Below are 19,047 nucleotides of genomic sequence, written 5' to 3' on the forward strand. Positions count from 1 at the left end.
TCTGCTCTATAAAAATGTCACTTGACTGAACCCCTCAGGTGAACGCTGTAAAAATAAATAAATAGAAACTGTGCTAAAACAACCAATTTTTTGGTCACCTTGCCCCATAAAGTGTTATAATGAATGTTAAAAAAAATCATATGTACCCAAAAATTGTACTAATAAAACTGGCACCTTATCCCCTAGTTTCCAAAATGGGGTCACTTCTTGGGAGTTTCTACTGTAAGGGTGCATCAGGGGGCTTCAAATGGGACATGGCATCTAAAAACCATGTGGAGTTCCTTTTCTTCTGCGCCCTGCCGTGTGCCCATACAGCAGTTTACGACCACATGTGGGGTGTTTCTGTAAACCGCAGAATCTGGGTAATAAATATTGAGTTTTGTTTGGCTGTTAACCATCGATGTGTTAAAGAAAAAAATTGATTCAAATGGAAAATCTGCCAAAAAAGTGAAATTTAAAAATTTGATCTCCATTTTCCTTTAATTCTTGTGGAACGCCTAAAGAGTTAACAAAAATTGTAAAATCGGTTTTGAATACCTTGAGGGGTGTAGTTTCTACAATGGGGTCATTTATGGGGGTATCCACTATGTAGGCCCCACAAAGTGACTTCAGACCTGAACTGGTCCTTATAAAGTGGATTTAGGCAATTTTCTTAAAAATTTGAAGAATTGCTTCTAAACTTCTAAGCCTTCTAACGTCCTAAAAAAATAAAATGACATTTCCAAAATGATGCCAACATAAAGTAGACATATGGGGAATGTTAAGTAATAAATATTTTATGAGGTATCACTTTCTGTTTTAAAAGCAGAGAAATTGAAATTTAGAAAATTGCGAATTTTTCAAATTTTTGGGTAAATTTGGGATTTTTTCATAAATAAAGGTGAAATATTTTGACTCAAATTTATGACTATCATGAAGTACAATGTGTCACGAGAAAACAATCTCTGAATGACTTGGATAAATAAAGGCGTTCCAAAGTTATTACCACATAAAGTGAGATATGTCAGTTTTGCAAAATTTGGCCTGGTCAGGAAGGGGGCAAATGGCCCAGATGGGAAGTGGTTAAAGGAACACTAAACACAGAAAATGCATAAAATATATTCCAGCTCCTCCTTTCTTTTGATCGTATTTTGTCGCGTGCCACAATTCGACATTATAGACCGCTTACATAGCGCTGTAGCATAACTTTTGTCGTTGTGTTCTGAAGTTCACCAGAGGCAAAAAACGCTGTTTTATTCATATGCGAATGAGGGCTCGCAAGTGCCCAGGGGCGGCATTCGGGCTGCAAGTGCCCAGGGGCGGCATTCGGGCTGCAAGTGCCCAGGGGCGGCATTCGGGCTGTAAGTGCCCAGGCCGCCCTACCTTCTTCTCACTTAACCCCTCCCCAGCCTGTTGCTTGGCCCGCCCTGTAAGCCTCTTGCATCATCCAGTGTACTGGCCGAGATCCCACGAGTGCGCAGTTCACCGCCGGCCCGAGCATGCGCACTGTGATGGCCATTATGGGCAGTGGCATCGCTCCATGCAGTGCGCATGCGCCGGCGCAATCTCGGCCAGTACACTAATTGAGGAAGGAGCTTACGATGCGGGCCAAGCAAGAGGCTTGGGTTATCTGAGAAGAAGGCAAAGTGGCCTGGGCACTTACAGCCCGAGCGCCGCCCCTGGGCACTTGGGAGGCATCTCTTGCGTGTGAATAAAACTGCGTTTTTGCCTCTGGTAAACTTCAGAGGAAAACCACAAAGGTACCATTTGGCTCATCTATAGTTATGCTACAGCGCTATGTAAGCGGTCTATAATGTCAAATTGTGCTGACAGACTCCCTTTAAGGGTCCATTCACACGTCCGCCCCCGTTCCACATTCATTCATTCACAATGTGCTGTCCGCATTTCCGGAGCGCCCCCCCGATCTTCCGGTCCGCGGCTCCGGAAAAAGATAGAACATGTCCTATTCTTGTCCGCTATTGCTGACAAGAATAGGCAGTTCTATGGGGATGCCGGCCGGGTGTGTTGCGGATCCGCAATACACTACGGACATGTGAATGGACCCTAAAGCTGATAAACAGCCCAGGAGCTCAGCCATGTGCCCCCTGCTCCTCCTCCCTGTTCTGTCTGCAATAGGACAAGAGATCACAAAGCCCTGCCCCCTTTGCTAGGCCACACCCCTTAGCCAGCCACCGACTGCAGATGGAAGAGTTGAGCAGGAGATTAAGGCCTAGTTCACACGACCGTATGGCTTTTTCAGTGTTTTGCTGTCCGTTTTTCACGGATCCGTTGTTCCGTTTTTTGTTTCCGTTGTGTTTCCGTTTCTGTTCCGTTTTTCTGTATGGCATATACAGTAATTACATAGAAAAAATCGGGCTGGGCATAAAATTTTCAATAGATGGTTCAGCAAAAACGGAACGGATACGGAAGACATACGGATGCATTTTCTGTATGTGTTCCGTTTTTTTTGCGGACCCATTGACTTGAATAGAGCCACGGAACGTGATTTGCGGGCAATAATAGGACATGTTCTATCTTTCAATGGAACGGAAAAACGGAAATACGGAAACGGAATGCATACGGAGTACATTCCGTTTTTTTTTGCGGAACCATTGAAATGAATGGCTCCGTATACGGAACACAAAAAAAGGCTCGCACACTCGCAAAAAAAAAACGTTTGTGTGAACTAGGCCTAACCTCTCAGATGGAAGAGTTGAGCAGGAGATTAACCCTGTGTTCTCAGTAGGTTTTCTACAAGGCGGTTTGTGTCGGGATCATGAGGATAATCCTACAGAGCGACAGACAGTGGAGGAGAAGTATCTCCGGCTTAGTCTTAGCTTTAGTGTTCCTTCAATAGGTGTAGGTAAAGCGTTCAACCCTACTGATTAGGAGATGTGTCCACATACTTTGAGGCAGGACATGCATGTCAGCCGAGCCAGCGATCATCTAACACGTGTGGGGGGGGGGGCAGCGCACCAGTCCCCCATGACATCAAGAGAAATGATGATCGGGCAGGAGTTGAACATAGGCCTCTTGTTTGTTACCTCCCTCGTCACTCACATCCAGTAACGCTTCTCTCTACGATTAGAGGCAGTCTGACTTGCCTAAAATTCTCCCCAAAGCCCCAAAAGGTAATAATAAAAAAAATAATCCTACCACTTAATCCCCCGTTCTGTATAGACATGGCTGCAGCAGTAACACAGCCTTCTATCCCACAGGACCGCTGCAGTCGGTCATTGACCTTGGCAATCTCACGCCTTTTACCACTGAGGCCAGTGATTGACTGCAGGGTATTGCTGCGATCAGACGAACTCATCACTGTGGGGCCAACTGTAGCGGCATGCCTGGAAATGGCGGCGATTAACTGGGAGTATAAGGCTTATTGTTTTTTTAATTACATTTAATGGTTTTGTAGGGAGCTTTTAAAATAACTTGGACAAACCCTTTAAGGCCTAGTTCACACAAACGTTTTTTTGTGCGAGTGTATGGGCCGTTTTTTTGTGTTCCGTATACGGAACCATTAATTTCAATGGTTCCGCAAAAAAAACGGAATGTACTCCGTATGCATTCCGTTTCCCTATTTCCGTTTTTCCGTTCTGTTGAAAGATGGAACATGTCCTAATATTGCCCGCAAATCACGTTCCGTGGCTCTATTCAAGTCAATGGGTCCGCAAAAAAAACGGAACACATACGGAAAGGCATCCGTATGTCTTCCGTATCCGTTCCGTTTTTGCTGAACCATCTATTGAAAATTTTATGCCCAGCCCAATTTTTTCTATGTAATTGCTGTATACTGTATATGCCAAACGGAAGAACGGAAACAGAAACACAGCAGAAACAAAAAACGGAACAACGGATCTGTGAAAAACGGACCGCAAAACACTGAAAAAGCCATACATTCGTGTGAACTAGGCCTAAGAAGGATGTAAAATAATCAGGATTAGACGCACCCATACAGGACACAGACATTCTTGTCCTGGTGGTTTCAGGACCCTGCAGACGTATGGTGTACTATTCTGTAAATTGTTGGGGGTTGTATGGAGCTGCTTTATTTTCATACAGGATGTCTGCAGACGTCATACGTTACAGGAGAGTATAAAATCTTCTAGCACTCTAAATGTTCACCTTTTGACTCCATATTGTTCTCAAGAGCAATGATCTGTGCTCATTAATTATGTCTTGACGCTCATGGATCCTTTTTATTCTGATACAAAGCTCTAAACCTATAGTTCAGTGATAAAATCCTAGCTACCTTCAGCCCCCACTAGGGGGAGCTTTACTGTATTATTATTGAGTTCAATGTATGAATAGTATGCAGTAAGCTCTTAAGCTCCCCCTAGTGGTGCCTGCCTAAATTTTTATCATTTATCACCATGCAGAGGATTCAGAGCTGTGCATCAGAGGAGGTTATACAGAAAAACACTTTTAGGCCTCCTGCACACGACCGTTTTTTCCCCCGTTTACTGGCCGTTTTTTGCGTTCCATATACAGTCTGTATACGGAACCATTCATTTCAATGGTTCCGCAAAAAAAACGGAATGTACTCCGTATGCATTCCGTTTCTGTTTTTCCGTTCCGTTTAAAGATAGAACATGTCCTATTAGGCTCCATTCACACGTCCGCAAAATTTGTCCGCATCCGTTCCGCAATTTTGCGGAACGGGTGCGGACCCTTTCATTCTCTATGGGGACGGAATGGATGCGGACAGCACACAGTGTGCTGTCTGCAGCCGCAATTGCGGAGCGCGGCCCCGATTTTGGGTCCGCAGCTCCGCAAAAAGATAGAGCATGTCCTATTCTTGTCCGCAGCTTGCGGACAAGAATAGGCATTTCTATGGGGGTGACGGGCTGGTGTGTTGCGGACCCGCAATTTGCAGGTCCGCAACACACCACAGACGTGTGAATGTAGCCTTATTGCCCGCAAATCACGTTCCGTGGCTCCATTCAAGTCAATGGGTCCGCAAAAAAACGGAACACATACGGAAATGCATCCGTATGTCTTCCGTTTCTGTTCTGTTTTTTGCGGAACCATCTATTGAAAATGTTATGCACAGCCCAATGTTATCTATGTAATTACTGTATATGCCCTACGGAAAAACGGAACAGAAACGGAAACACAACGGAAACAAAAAACGGAACAACGTATCCGTGAAAAACGGACCGCAAAACACTGAAAAAGCCATACGGTCGTGTGCAGGAGGCCTTAGATTGTAAGTTTTATGCACATTAAGTCACTGAAAATGGAATCGAATTAACAACATATGACTGAAAAGGGCCATAGGGTAAGTACAGCCTTCTAGAGGGATACGTTTTATGTGGATCACATCTATAATGGCCGGCCTGCTTTCAAGATTTCGGAAATGACAAATGACCCCCCCCCAACCCCCACAGTCTGCCTTCTCCCCAGGGCTGCTCATTAAAGGGAAAATTAACTAGCAAATGGAATGGTCGTGCAAGGCTTAACGAGCTGAACCTCATTACTCTGACATCCCTGATTGCGTCTGGCCATCACAGCGCTGTAGTAACGGGGAAGGCGATGGCACTTGAACTGTTTACAGCCAAGACTTTACTGCTAGGGTTACGTTTTTTCTTATCTGTCCTCCATACTTTATGTTCCAGAGATCCAGTTGAAGGAATTATTTACATCAGTAACATTAGCAGTCGCATGAAGGATGCGATCTTCGAAGATACAAGTCAGGCCCACGCTGACGGCCAAACGTTCTTTCAGCTGACAGCCATTCCCCTCCCCCTCTTGGACAACCCCTTTAAAGGGGGTTTCCCAGGCTACCTCTGGCAGTCCCATAGAGTTGAATGGGTCGGCTGCACAAATGCGTGACCGACGCTCCAACACTGCCCCCCCCTTCTCATGATCGTGGTGGCCCCAGTGGTCATTCTATCCCGGGATAAGTGTTTGTCATTGGACAACCCCTTTAAGGGCAAAAGGAATAGGTTGGCCAGTCATCTTGGGGAACTAGGGGTTGGAGGGGTACATACCCCCAGTTTAGGACGGTTTGATAGAAGATGATGAGAAAAGCATGAAGGTTTGGAGAGCTGACTCCTTGCAGGTTGAATCAATTCGAAAGATGTGTAAGTGGGGGGGTCCTGTGGCCCCTAACCTGCACTAAAAGTGCCAGCCCTGAGTGTCGTGCAGAATTTGGGGGTCATTCGCTACTCCATTCCACATACTTACCAGGTACTGGTATCTAAAGAGCAGCATTCCGGTAATGTCCTGTCTTGCAGTGAGATGGTGTCGAGACGTCTGACGTGGTCCAGTGTTTGTTGCTCTCTCTTCCCCCAGTCTTCCCTTTCCCCCCCGTGTGCTCCCTTTTCTGATCCAGAGCTATTCCTGTAGAGTGATAGCGCCCCCTCTTGCACACACATGGATGTACAGTTCACCATGATGTGTTGGCTGCACTATATCATGTTTCATGCACGTTCAGGCTCCACTTTCTTTTTCTCTTTCTTTCCTGCAACACCACAGTTGTATTTGGCTGCCATGGACAGTAGCAGCCATTTGAGCTGGCAGTTTAAACCCTCGGACAGTGCACGGACGTACTGGTAACGGCGCTCGCTATTGGAACAGGTACTGAAACCAAGGTCCCCCCTCCTTCACTCAACCCTCTCCTTCTCCTTTACCCTGCACTCTTCTCCTCCTCCTCTTCTTCCTCCTCCTTCCCGGCTGAAGCCATCAACTCCCAAAACACTACAACCAAAGCCTGGGACAGGTAATGTTCTTGTAGGAATCAAGGGCATTGTCCCTCCTCCACCTAGTGGCGGCCATTGTGAAAGAGACATGTCGCCAGCACAGGAACCTCACTTTACAAGTCCCAGCATGCTTTGTGCCATGTAAGGCTATGCTCACATCACGTTTATGGTTAGTGTCCGGTGGACATATACGTCTGGACCTTATCCCTTCCTATATGTCAAGTGGAGGGTAACAACGTGATGGCGTAAGGCTCTATTCACAACTCATTCCTGGTTGCCTCTGAGGTAGGGCTCATGCACACGGCCGTAAAGGTTTTGTGGTCTGCAAATCGCGGGTCCGCAAAACACGGATCCTGTCCGAGTGTTTGCCGGCATGTTTTTTATGTTACTCCTGCAGAAATGTACTATCCTTGTCGGCAAAATGGACAAGAATAGGACATGTTCTATTTTTTTTATGGGGCCACAGAACAGACTTGCGGATGCAGACATCCCTGCTGAAATAAATGGGTCGGCATCCGATCCACAGAAAACGCAGATCGGATGCGGACCAAAACTACAGCCGCGTGCATAAGCCCTTAGGCTCCATTCAGACGTCCGTAGAATGTGTCCACACCCGTTCCGCAATTATCCGGAACGTGTGCGGACCCATTCATTCTCTATGGGGCAGGAATGGATGCGGACAGTAGAATGTGTCTGCACCCGTCCGTAGAATGTGTCCGCACCCGTTCCGCACCTATTCATTCTCTATGGGGCAGGAATGGATGCGGACAGCACACAGTGTGCTGCTCGCATCCGCATTTCCGGAGCGTGGCCCCAAACTTCCGGTCCGCGGCTTCGGAAAAAAATAGAACATGTCCTATTCTTGTCCGCAATTGCGGACAAGAATAGGCAGTTCTATGGGGGTGCCGGCCGGGTGTATTGCGGATCCGCAATACACTACGGACGTGTGTATGGACCCTTACACTGTATTATTGGGCGTATTCCCCATTGTAAACCTCCAACTTACCCATAGGCCCCTCAGCGTATGCCACATATGCGCTTTTGGCATATTCTGGGCCTGTATACGTTTTTGCTGATTAATGGGGTCAACAGCCGATGTATTCCAGTAAAGCGACGTACCTCAGAGGCTTCCATCAGGGTTTATGAACAGAGCCTAAGGGAGGAGGCCGTGATCAGCCACTGTCTGCTCGCTTCTCCTGTCCAGTGATTTCTACAGCCCGGCCCTAGATCCCTCGTAAAAACAAGCATGTTCTGCAAACGTGTATCTGCACTCCAGAGGCATCACACGCCATGTTGGGTAAACTTGTATTCCGTTACTGCGATTTCTGGCCACAGGTATTGCATCTCGCACTTTACTTTGTACTGAAGTTATTCTTTTTCCTTGCCCCCGTCCTTCCTCCGGGGACTTTTATGGCCAATTGCTAGGATATGTCACTAAGGCAGATGGGTGCAAACCCCACCTCTGAGACCTGCTCCCATCTCAAGAACAAGGCCCTGAAGTGAATGAAGCGTGCACCAGGCGTGTCCTCTCTGCACACTGCTATGGGACTTCTAAAAATGAAGTCTCCTAGCAGTGAGTGGAGAGCAAGCAACACATATGTGGCCACTATAGGACATCTGTACAAGCTGAGCCAGAAGTCCAGTAGTGATGACTGGAGGGTGGTCCTACATGATTGTCTTGATCTCTCCCCGTTCTGGAGATAGGTGTGGGTCGGCATCCACTCCTATCAGACACTTATGGCTTATCCTAACAATATTCCATAAATGTCTCTGATGGGACAACCCCTTTAAGTTTTTCCTGTTGACACTGAATTTTAAAGGGGTATCCCTATTTTTATAAAGTGATGGCATATTGCTAGGTTAGGCCTTATGATCGCTGGTGATCCAACTACCTGGACCCCCCACTGATGGCTGTGACTCAGCGCTGGTGTTCGCTGTTTTTCCGGCACCCTGACCACCCGATTCAGGTGACTACAGCTGTGCGAGGTGGGTGGATGGAGGAGGCCAGAGGTTGGACCTCCACTCATTATAAAGTGATGACCTATCCTACTGATTTGCCATCCCTTCTTACTACACAGGTAAACCCCTTTAATACCCAATTATCCGTTTCTAGGACAAGTACCAGAGGTCTGACACGGAGTGACTAAAATGAGGGTCATCCCAGACGTGCATTATGTTATCACAGTCCTATAGAGTAGTCCATTGACCTTGAGAAGAAGTTTAAATGGCGCAGTGCACGTGTAAATCTCACTTTTCTGTCTCCTTTTCGCATACAACGTGCCACCATTTTCAAGAACAAAATGCAAAATATAAATGTACATAAAAAGCATATAAAACAAACCTGGAAAGTGTGACTCTCCCTGCAGATGATGTAGGAGCTTCAGGACACTGTCAGGGGCGCCTCCCGTCCCTCTGATCTCCAGAATTTACGGACAGTCACTCACCCTTCATTCTCTATAGCAAGCACGCATGTTCCTTACCTGCCAGATCTTCATTTGGATGAAACCACTTTTAGCACATGGACCTTTATCAAATTAGTTGACTTCATCATAGGGTCACACATGCATATGTACTATGTGAACAGGTGACACTCCTGCTGCCCAATTGCCGTCACGGGATCCTCAAAAGTTCTTGTTCCCATTGGAATAGAATGAAAAAGAGACAGACTTGGAGGCACAGCTGTGATGGAGATGCTGACAACTCAGCGCCCATAGTGAGCGGTGAAGGGATAGACTTCCTAGGAATCCTTACATCACTGTCACTGCTCTCCCAGGACGACTGAGCAGAGCCAAACAGAAATGATCAGGCTCAGCGCTCAGCCCCCTCATTTTAGCAGCCGCACCCTACCCTACCATTCAGAACTTATAGATATTGTTTAAAGTGGGTTGTAGGAGATGGGTATAATGATACCAGATGCAGCCTGTGGTCCAGAGTGGCGCTTGCTTCTGTCTCCTACTACTCCTTCAAATTATGGTTGTCAGACGGAATAGATTTGTGTTTGTCAGCACACAACCCACAAGTGTGTCGGTATTACACTGTTCTGCCCAACTCCAGAGAGGTGTCCACGTCTACATGCATCTCCTAATATCATGCAAGGTTTACTCTACTCTAGGATATGCCATCACTTGATGATCGCTGGGGGTCCTGCTGAGTCTGAGAATGCAAGGGCCACCTGCCCATTGGTGATCCTAGCCACTTGGCAGGCAACCCCATTATCCCTTGCTCTGCCGTAAGCACCTTTTCAATGATCTGTGGGGGCCCCAGAGATCGGACCCCCACTGATCATAAAGTGATGAGACAGAAGCCATTTAGGACTACTCTCTTGTGTCTCGTACATTCTTCCGGAACAGGGATCAGTAACCTTCGGCAATTCAGCTGTTGAGAAACTACAATTCCCAGCATGCTCCATTCATTTCTAAGATAGGTCTTAAAAGAGCAGTGCAAGTATGCATGCTGGGAGTTGTAGTTTAACAACAGCTGGAGTGGCGTAGGTTGCCTAGCCCTGTTCTAGAAGAACAGACCAGTCTGTAGGACCAGATGTGGATCTCTTCAGTATCAGGCTGGCTCTCCATCATGACATTTCAGACACCTCGCACCCACACTCTGCTGAACACGTCCTCTTCATCCTTGCTTGACCCCTTCCAATGGACTTACGCTGTCTGTGCTTACACCGTGTCTGACCGCCTGCTGTGCTTCTTGTGATCCGGCTTTGGCTGCGGCCGTCCCCACACTTGGCAGAGGGTCGAGCTGTGGCACCACGCACTTGCGCGCTGCATGCATGAGGATTATCTCAGCTTGCGAACCTCTCCCCCCTCACCGCTCCCCCCCCCCGTGTCTGTCATTTCAATAACTCTGGGGCTGTAAATTGTTGGTGTGTTTTGTTCTCTCTTGTTTCCTTCCCCTCCACAGGTGTTAGCGCATTGACCTCCATTCCTGCAGAAAACAATGACCATTCGGTGGATTTCCCATCATCTCCTTCCATTGTTTTCATGGCTGTTATTGTCATACACTTACATTCAGGTGATCCAGAAACGTAGGTCGAGGGAGCTCAGGGAGCCATTAATGCATCCGAAATATCTGTCTTTATAATATCATTGGTTGGGTCAGTGACCAGTGAAGGAACATGTGAGGTCACAGGAGTATCTCTGTAAGAAATTCACAGTCCCCGTCTCATCCACGTGGGCCGGGTGCAGAAGACTGCAGTGTATTGTCACTGTCACAATCAGACAGCAGGATGCAGTTAAAGAGGAGCTGTCCCCTCTTCTTTTTTTTGCAATTCGTTAAGTTCCCCTTTTATTACCAATTCTGGAGCATCTATTCTTATGACTTTATATAGTGCCGTTCCCCTATTATTCCTGCTAGACGTTTACGAATGAAATGCCAGCAGTTTGCAATGAAGTTCCAGATGAGGGAATCCTAAAGGAAGTCATAGTCACAAGAAAAGCTGCTTCAGAAACGTTATTATATAGGCAATGCTCCTCTTTAAAGGGGTTTTCCAAGAGCGGCAAAAATTGGCGCAAGGGGGGAAATGCCATCAAGTAGTGACACCCAATGGTGGATGGCCCAATTGTGGGCGTCTTGCGCAGACAAGTCCTTTTCAGCCACCACGCCGATCAACAAATGTCCATTATCCCGCAGCCCCCACAGGACACACATGATTTTGCCAGGGGAAGTTTCCGTTTCCTGTGCTGCAGCCGCTGTAGGAATGAAACGCATGTACCTCTCTGCCGAAACGTAACGAATATGAAAATTCAAAATGAAACTATTGGCTAAGGCTACTTTCAGACTTAAACGTATGCAAACTGATTGCATTTTAAGACTGATCAGGATCCTGCAATGCAAGAAAGGATCTGTCTGTCTGTTTGTCATACGGACAAACGGATCCGTTTCAAATTTATTTATTTTTCCACATTTTTACCAGTCTGCGCATGCGCAGACCGGAAGACAGGATCCGGCATTCCAGTATTTTGAATACCGGATCCGGCATTAATACATTCCTATGAAAAAAAAAGCCGGATCCGGTATTCAGGCAAGTCTTCAGTTTTTTGGGCTGGAGATAAAACCGTAGCATGCTGCGGTATTATCTCCGTCCTGAACAGTCAAAACGACTGAACTGAAGACATCCTGATGCATCCTGAACGGATTGCTCTCCATTCAGAATGCATGGGGATATGCCTGATCAGTTCTTTTCCGGTATTGAGCCCCTAGGACGGAACTCGGTGGCGGAAAAGACAAACGCAAGCGCGAAAGGACCCTAAAACGCCCAATTTGGTGGAGACCTAGGGGCACACGTTCCTGTCCATACGTGTAGGCGTCTATGTGCAACCGAGTCTGATCATGATCACGTGAGAATTGCCCACTGTTAGGGGCAGTGTAAGTATTAGAGGGCAAATTTTAATATTTGCTTGATGGATCAGAACTCATTTAAATTGATTAGGGTAGACGTGGGATCGGGAGGCTCTATAGAGACGGTCGCTGATCTCTGTATTTGGTTAGAGCATTGTTTGAAAATTTTTATTTTGAAAGCCAGTGATTGGCGGCGGCGGTCACATGTCTGTCGCATGTGATCGAGAAGGAACCGAAATCGGGAAGGGTTGGAACTGCAGGGGATTGGTAAGGTAAGTATAACTTCTTTTATCGCTCAGCGGTTTTCTTATTTTAATTAAATGGCTTGACAAACCCTTCTCGTAGTGCAGAAGAATCTTACCAGGAAACTGTCAGCAAGGTCCTATTGCCAGAACTTATTGCGGCTTTATTTTTTTTACTGTCATGGTTTGTGGCATCTCATTAATGCATTACGTACATATCCAAATATTGGGGCAGAGCGGCATGCGGTATGTATTTTTAAGCCGCTGTACCAGTGCATACAGGTGGTTTCAGAATCGCAGGTGCAGAGTCACGCCCCAAATAAAAAAATTTGACTCTGTGGTTTCAGCCCACTTCAGATTCATCAACTGGACTTGCATTGATGCTATACCCGGGCAGAGACTGTGGAGTATGATATAAGACTCCGATATGGGAATACCACTGTAATGTCCACCTTTCTCCACCAAACACTCCTCGTTATCTAGAGAACGGGCCTGTTCGCCAGCTGCAGTGTATTGAGGTGGCCGCACATGTTCCACACTCCTTTACATTCATTTCTATGGGAGTCCCGAGGACAACCAAGCTCCCCTTAGAAGCGAATGGAAAGACCTGTGCATGCGCAAGCGGCAAGCAGACCCCGTTCTCAAGAAGCAGTGCCTTTTATCCATTGGACTTTTTTGGCATACCTTGTGAATGTACCATGATGGAAATACCGGTACCCGTTTAAGGGAGTTATCTCATGAAGACACCCTTGACTGTATGCCCAATGTGGTTTTCGTGCCCGAGACCCTCCTCTATGAGCGGCTCCCATGCTGTCAGACTTGAGCGGTCATCGTATTACAAGGGCGGCCATTGTTCTGATGTAACACTACGTGTTCCTCGGTAGCGGCTTCACTGACCTCAGACGGGGTGTCAGGAGCAGGGCTAGGGGCATTCAGCTGACCTCTCTGAGACGAGCTTTTAGTACTTTTTGGGGAATAAAACATTCATAGGCCATCAATGTTTGATAGTTGGGAGTCCAACCCCGGGACCCCGGCCTGACATAGACAAGTCACTAGTCCTGGACACACATGGGGGGGGAGGGCCCCCCTCATACATGGCCGTTTCTGAATCTTTTGCTGGAGTTCAGGGAATAGCGTCCATAATGAGGGTCTTATCCTTGAGCCTTGATGATGGGTGATGCAGCACACGTCTTGTATCTGTACTATACAGTCTTCATTGCAGTCCTTTGTTTCGTTTCATACATACCGCTACTTCCATGTACTCACCATCCATCATGTTTTAGCGTAACGGGTCAGATTGTGGTCGTACAGTCCGATCCTGTCGTGCAGATTTGTTCATTCACTATGGCGGGTATCCTGAGAGGAATAAAGTGGGTTCTTACAAATTGATTCCAATTCTGTGACATTGACTGGACTAATTATTTTTGTTTTGTTTTTGTTTTTTGTTTGTTTTTTCTCCCCCCTCCAGTACACGTCAAGCATGAGAGCAAAGTATCTGGCTACTAACCGCCCAGAATCGGAAGCTCGTTAAACAAGCGGGTGATCCAGACGTCTACAGACAGATGTCCTCCTGCCATAGCCCCCCGAAATCCCACTGTGTGGTTCAATGTGTCTACAAAAAAAAAAATGTTGGCATCCCTAGACACCCCTCCCTGTACTTCTTGCCTCCTGTCCACGGGAAGAACAAAGGAGACCGTTGCATGGAATGACAAGTTTCTTGGGATGTCCCTCCGTAATGGCTGACCTCAATGAGGAGCTCATCTCATGTCTTCAGTCCGGGGATCATAACCTCATAACCATTTCTGTCGAGAGCTTGCTCCTTCCTGGGGTCTTTTATTTCTCAATGTTTTCTCTTCATTTTGCCTTTCAAAAGGAATTTTTATTTTTATTTTTCTTAACCCATGAGGTGCAGTTTTATTATTTAACATGGTATGTCGCGTTTTATTTTGTATTCTTTTTACATCGTCTGCGTACACCATTCTTTTTAATGACCCCCATGCGTACTTTGCCAGTGTTTTTTTTTGTTTTTTTTTTCAGTATTATTTGTAACCTTTTGGAAACCACTTTATATTAAATTTATACTAAAAATGCACTAAACCATTCGCCGGGTCGGCAGCAATTTTATGACACCACTGACCAGAGTTTCTGTGCACATTCCATATTGTAAATTGCATGTCGTGTTGGTCTCGTCATGAGGCGCTTTACTGCATTTTGTCCCTCCGTCTGCGGTTCAATGCGCTGTGATATAGTCTGCTTTGGTTTAAATGACTGGAAATTTGCCAACCTAAACCACAACGCCATTGACTTATTGCTTACGCATCATCCGGTTCGTATCTCATACCTGTACCCAAGCTGCTTCTCTTCTCAAGCTCCCCTTAGTGCTTTCTGTAGGGTGTTTAGGTTGAATAGAAACCTCTGAGTGACCCACCCTTTCCTTCCGTGAAGTTGTCTCACATGCCATACAAGAGATCCCTCTCCGTCCTTCACAGACTTGTTGTAGGATCTCCTTACACAGGCTACAAGCATGGAAACTGTAAAGATTAGGACCAGTCGAGGATAAAACTATACAGAATTTGGGAGGGTGCAGTAGTACAGATTTTTGGTTGGCAGCAAATATTTTGATGAGATGTGAGCGCCGTATACCTCCACTAATGCTGTTGTGAAGAGGTAACCACTAGACTTTTATAGGGCCACCTACCCAGTCTTGCCTTTTACCCCCTTTTTTTGCCAATTGTGTTTAACAGAGCAGCTAAAACCTACCCAAGACCACTATGTCCTCGAAGAGAAACTTCATTTTTATCTGTTGATTGTGGTTAATCTACTTGGCACTGCTATACTTGTGATTTACTACTAATGGATAGACAGTAGATGCAATCCATAAACATCATGGAAAATGACCGGGACCTGATGGAAGACGGGGGGGATGTCTATACACAATACAATAGACACATTTACTCCTTTCCCTATAGCCTACATTGTATAAATTGTTGGTATGTCCTATCTTTCCCCTCCCTACCCCAGTCACTCCCAAAACGGGTGTACTTATAAATGCCATATTGGAGTCCTACTTTATTTTACCAGCTCGGATTTATTGTTTTTTGTCCATTGATTCTACTTTTACAAATACATTTGCGTTATTTATTTACTTTCCCGATCTTACGGACATGAGATTCGATTCAGGGGGGACATATTGTGACAGCCAGATCTCAAGAAAAAAAATATATATATCACCGCCTACCATCAAGATGTCTACAACTGGAGAATTCCAACTTCTATCACTGGTGCTAAAGCTATTGAGCTTGATCATCCATTGTGTCTATCGGCTTGCCGGAAAGCTTTGCGGAATAGTACTGGGATTGTTGTGGTTGTTGTACAGAGATCTCCTCAACCTTGTAACAGGATGTGATATGTACATCGTCAACGTACCGCACCTCACTTATACCATGGACTTGTGCCATTTGTTTTTGGAGAAAACTCTGAGGACTCCTTTGCATACTATAAATATAATATCCACCAATCTCAAGAAATGATGATTTTTATGTTTTTAGTTGTTTTTTTTGTCAAGTCTTAATGGCTTGGGCCGCAGGATATAAAACGGAGCCAAGTCGGTCCAAATAAGGCCCTTCTGGACTAATCTTTCCACTTAATCGACATCATTTAGGAAGCACAATGCTATTGTTATGCACCTGGGTTTTTCGCTTCATTGTTCTTTTTTAATTCATATCCTTGACTAAAACAGCCGAAATGGAAAAAAAAATAACGAGGCTGTTCGAGAACAGACATCTTTAAAATGTGAAATGTAAATAGCATGTTTGACTCTGTGTCCCCTGTAAAAGATTGCCTTGTTATTGTAAAAGGAAACCAACTCAAGACCTCTTGAGATTATTACTGTAGTGTTTGTGTCCTCTTTGTGATATTAATAGGTTCAATTTGCTTGCCGGTCTTAAGAAATCTGGGTTTTAGACTGTGGACACCTTCAAAGCAATTTTTTTTATTAATGATTGCATTTTACTCATTTTGGGCTAAAATCAGTTCAGTTCAGCCGTTTCTGAGCTGCAGGGTTAAAAATCAGTATGTTTGCAGGCTCATGTGTATCTTCTATCTCTGAACTCCTGATATCATAAGCAATTATGATGGCTCAATTCTTATCAAACCGATAAGAATATGGCTTCAATAAGTGTTTAGAAGGTCAGGAGATCAGAGATAAGAACTACACATGAGCTAGAAAACAGAAACTGACAGCCTGCAGTAGCTCAGAAAACGGCTGAACATTTTTAATAAAGACCAATTGAAAAAAAGTGTTTGTTTTTTTTTGGTTTGTTTTAGGCTAAAATGCGTAAAATCCAATCATAAAAAAAATATGCCCCTGCAGGTCTACATGGTCTTTTCAAAGCCATTTTGGATCTCGTTAGATACTTAAAGGGGTTGTCCAGCATTTTACAAGTGACGACCTATCTTCAGCACCCCAGCCCACCAGCTATTCTGTAGTGGTTCCATTCACTTCAGTGGAAACAGCGCTGCAATAACAGTCCACTACACAATGGACAGAGCTGTGTAGTTTCGTCACCAAAACTAAACAACCGGTCAGAGGGGAGTACAGGATATCCGACCCCTGCCAATCGGATAGTGATGACTGTAGAATACTGGACAACCTCTTTGAGAAGAGATCTGAATTTGCGTTGACCTCATCATTAGTGATTAGAGATCTGTGCTCCTTTTGTTTCTGACTGGTTCTCTGAAAATGGCTCCACACGGTCGGTCTGGAAACTTGCAGATTTATATGCTTTATGTGGATCCATTGGCCGCCTGTCGGAAGCACAGAAGAACAGCGATCAGCTGAGCTTTTCTTCCCCTTTGTTTTAGTTACCGGTGGTGGTCTCCGCGCTTGGATCTCCACCAATTAAAACTTTTTTTACATGTCAAAAGTATTTTTAAATGATGGGTATCCTTTTAAGAACCAGTTATCCGATGTACAAATGCCTAAATTGCCATAAAATCGGTAACGGTTAAGTCTGGTTTAGGCTTTGTTCACATCTTCATCACCGCATGCTGCGCTATTTTGTCCAGTGAGGTGATGGCCTGGTGGAAACCCAACGGAACTCATCATAGTCAGAGGGGTTTGTCAGACGCTGTGTGTGCAGCTGATCTGTGGCTTCCTTCATTTTCATTGTTGAGCAGAACAAGGAAAGTATTAGCATCAGTGTGAACATAGCCTTCTTGGTGAGCTTGCAAATGTCATGATTCAAAGCTAAAGTACCTCCATAGAAAGTCCTAAGAGCTTCTCTATGGAGGACCCAACACATCTCTGCCTTACTTAGACAGGCCATTGCTTTAATGGACAAGGTGTAATGTTACGTATCTCCTGTGATGGTGCTGCTGGAAAATTGAACTCTTTTCAGGTTCCTCAGGATTGCTGATCACACAGCAGCAGAACATCCTGCTATCAGCCCATCATAACTGGATCTTTCTAAAAAAAAAACTGGATTGTCCAAAGTTGCCACGTCCTGTTTGTGCAAAACATTGAGCAACCTACAAATATTGCTTCCCTTTCCCAAAAAAATGTGGGTGTCTGATAACACAAAAAATTTTGGTAGCAAAAAAAAACTAAAACATTATAGCCTAAAAAATGAGAAACACCTTGGATACCTGTCACCCGAGATGAAGACCAAAAATATTGTGTGCATGAGGCCTACGGTAATGTGTATGCCTACCTTTACTATCAAAGAACATCTTCAGGAGTGTCTTTAGGGTTCATACTGCCTAAATTGAGTGGCATACAATAAACCCCTGGTTGATCTGGCCTATTGTATGTTTTTTGTGCCTTTTTATCTTTTTGTGGCCCTCTCTATGCAATTCCAGGCTGTACTTCTGATTTTTTTTTTTGGGGGGGGGGGGGGGGTGCGTGGTCTTGTTCCTGTCCTAGAGATTCCTTCAGACCACCTTCTTGTGAGCCAAACCTATACGAGAAACCATTTGATATATCTGCTTTAAGCCTTTTTGCACGCATGTTTGTGAGTTCAAAATTTAAAGGACCCCTTATTCCCTTATTTTACCTCAATTTTGAGAATTTTATTTATTATTACATTTTCTGTATCTCAAGCATGGATTTTATTCTATTAAGCCACAAAAGGTTCACATTTTACTTGAGGAGGTGATCTTTCATAGTTGAGTTATATGTAAAGTGACCGCCCATTGCATATATTTTGACTTGTACTTTTGGCTTTTTATAGTTACCCCTATCCTGAAACTTAAGATTTTACAAATTGGGAAGCGTCTTTTCTTGAGCTTTTTGGTGGCTCAATAGTGTAAGAAGGCTTTTACTTCTTATATGGCCTTTTTAAGACATTTTTGATCTAAAAATTGTATTTACTTCTTGATATTTTGGGATGATTTGTTAAGAAAGCAATATATTGAACGTTTCTTGTCGGGTTCAGGAAGTTGCTGTTGGGGGAGATACAATATTCCTGCTTGCTATTTTTGCTCCCTGTTGCACCGCCTTCCATAGAATTCGGCGTGTGCCATCGGTGCTGCTTTGTTATTAAGGGGTCCAAGATGATGCTTAGGGGTCAGCTGTTCAATGAGCCTCTGATTTAGATCAGACTACATTGATTGGGATTAGAAAGAAGTTGTTTTTTTTTTTTGTTTTTTTTTAGAAACAGTGCCACTCTGGTCCATGGGTTGTGTCTGGTATTGCAACTCAATCCTATTCATTTAAATGGTGATAAGCTGCAATTTCAGACACAACCGCTGGATAGGGATGGTGCTATTTCTGGCTA

The 19,047-nt window shown here is 45.0% G+C and overlaps 1 protein-coding gene across 2 annotated transcripts in view; it reads left to right on the plus strand.

The window, feature by feature from the left end:
* Nucleotides 1-17,836, plus strand: part of TTYH3 (tweety family member 3) — an 82,508-nt gene extending 64,672 nt beyond the window's left edge. For both annotated transcript variants that reach the window (XM_040441188.1, XM_040441187.1), the window contains one exon: nucleotides 13,740-17,836. In XM_040441188.1, coding sequence (XP_040297122.1) covers nucleotides 13,740-13,755 — 16 coding nt within the window. In that variant the 3' untranslated portion in view covers nucleotides 13,756-17,836. The remainder of the gene's footprint in view (nucleotides 1-13,739) is intronic.
* The last annotated feature ends 1,211 nt before the right edge of the window (nucleotides 17,837-19,047 follow it).

This window comes from Bufo bufo, chromosome 7 (assembly GCF_905171765.1).
Source record: "Bufo bufo chromosome 7, aBufBuf1.1, whole genome shotgun sequence".
NCBI lineage: Eukaryota > Metazoa > Chordata > Amphibia > Anura > Bufonidae > Bufo > Bufo bufo.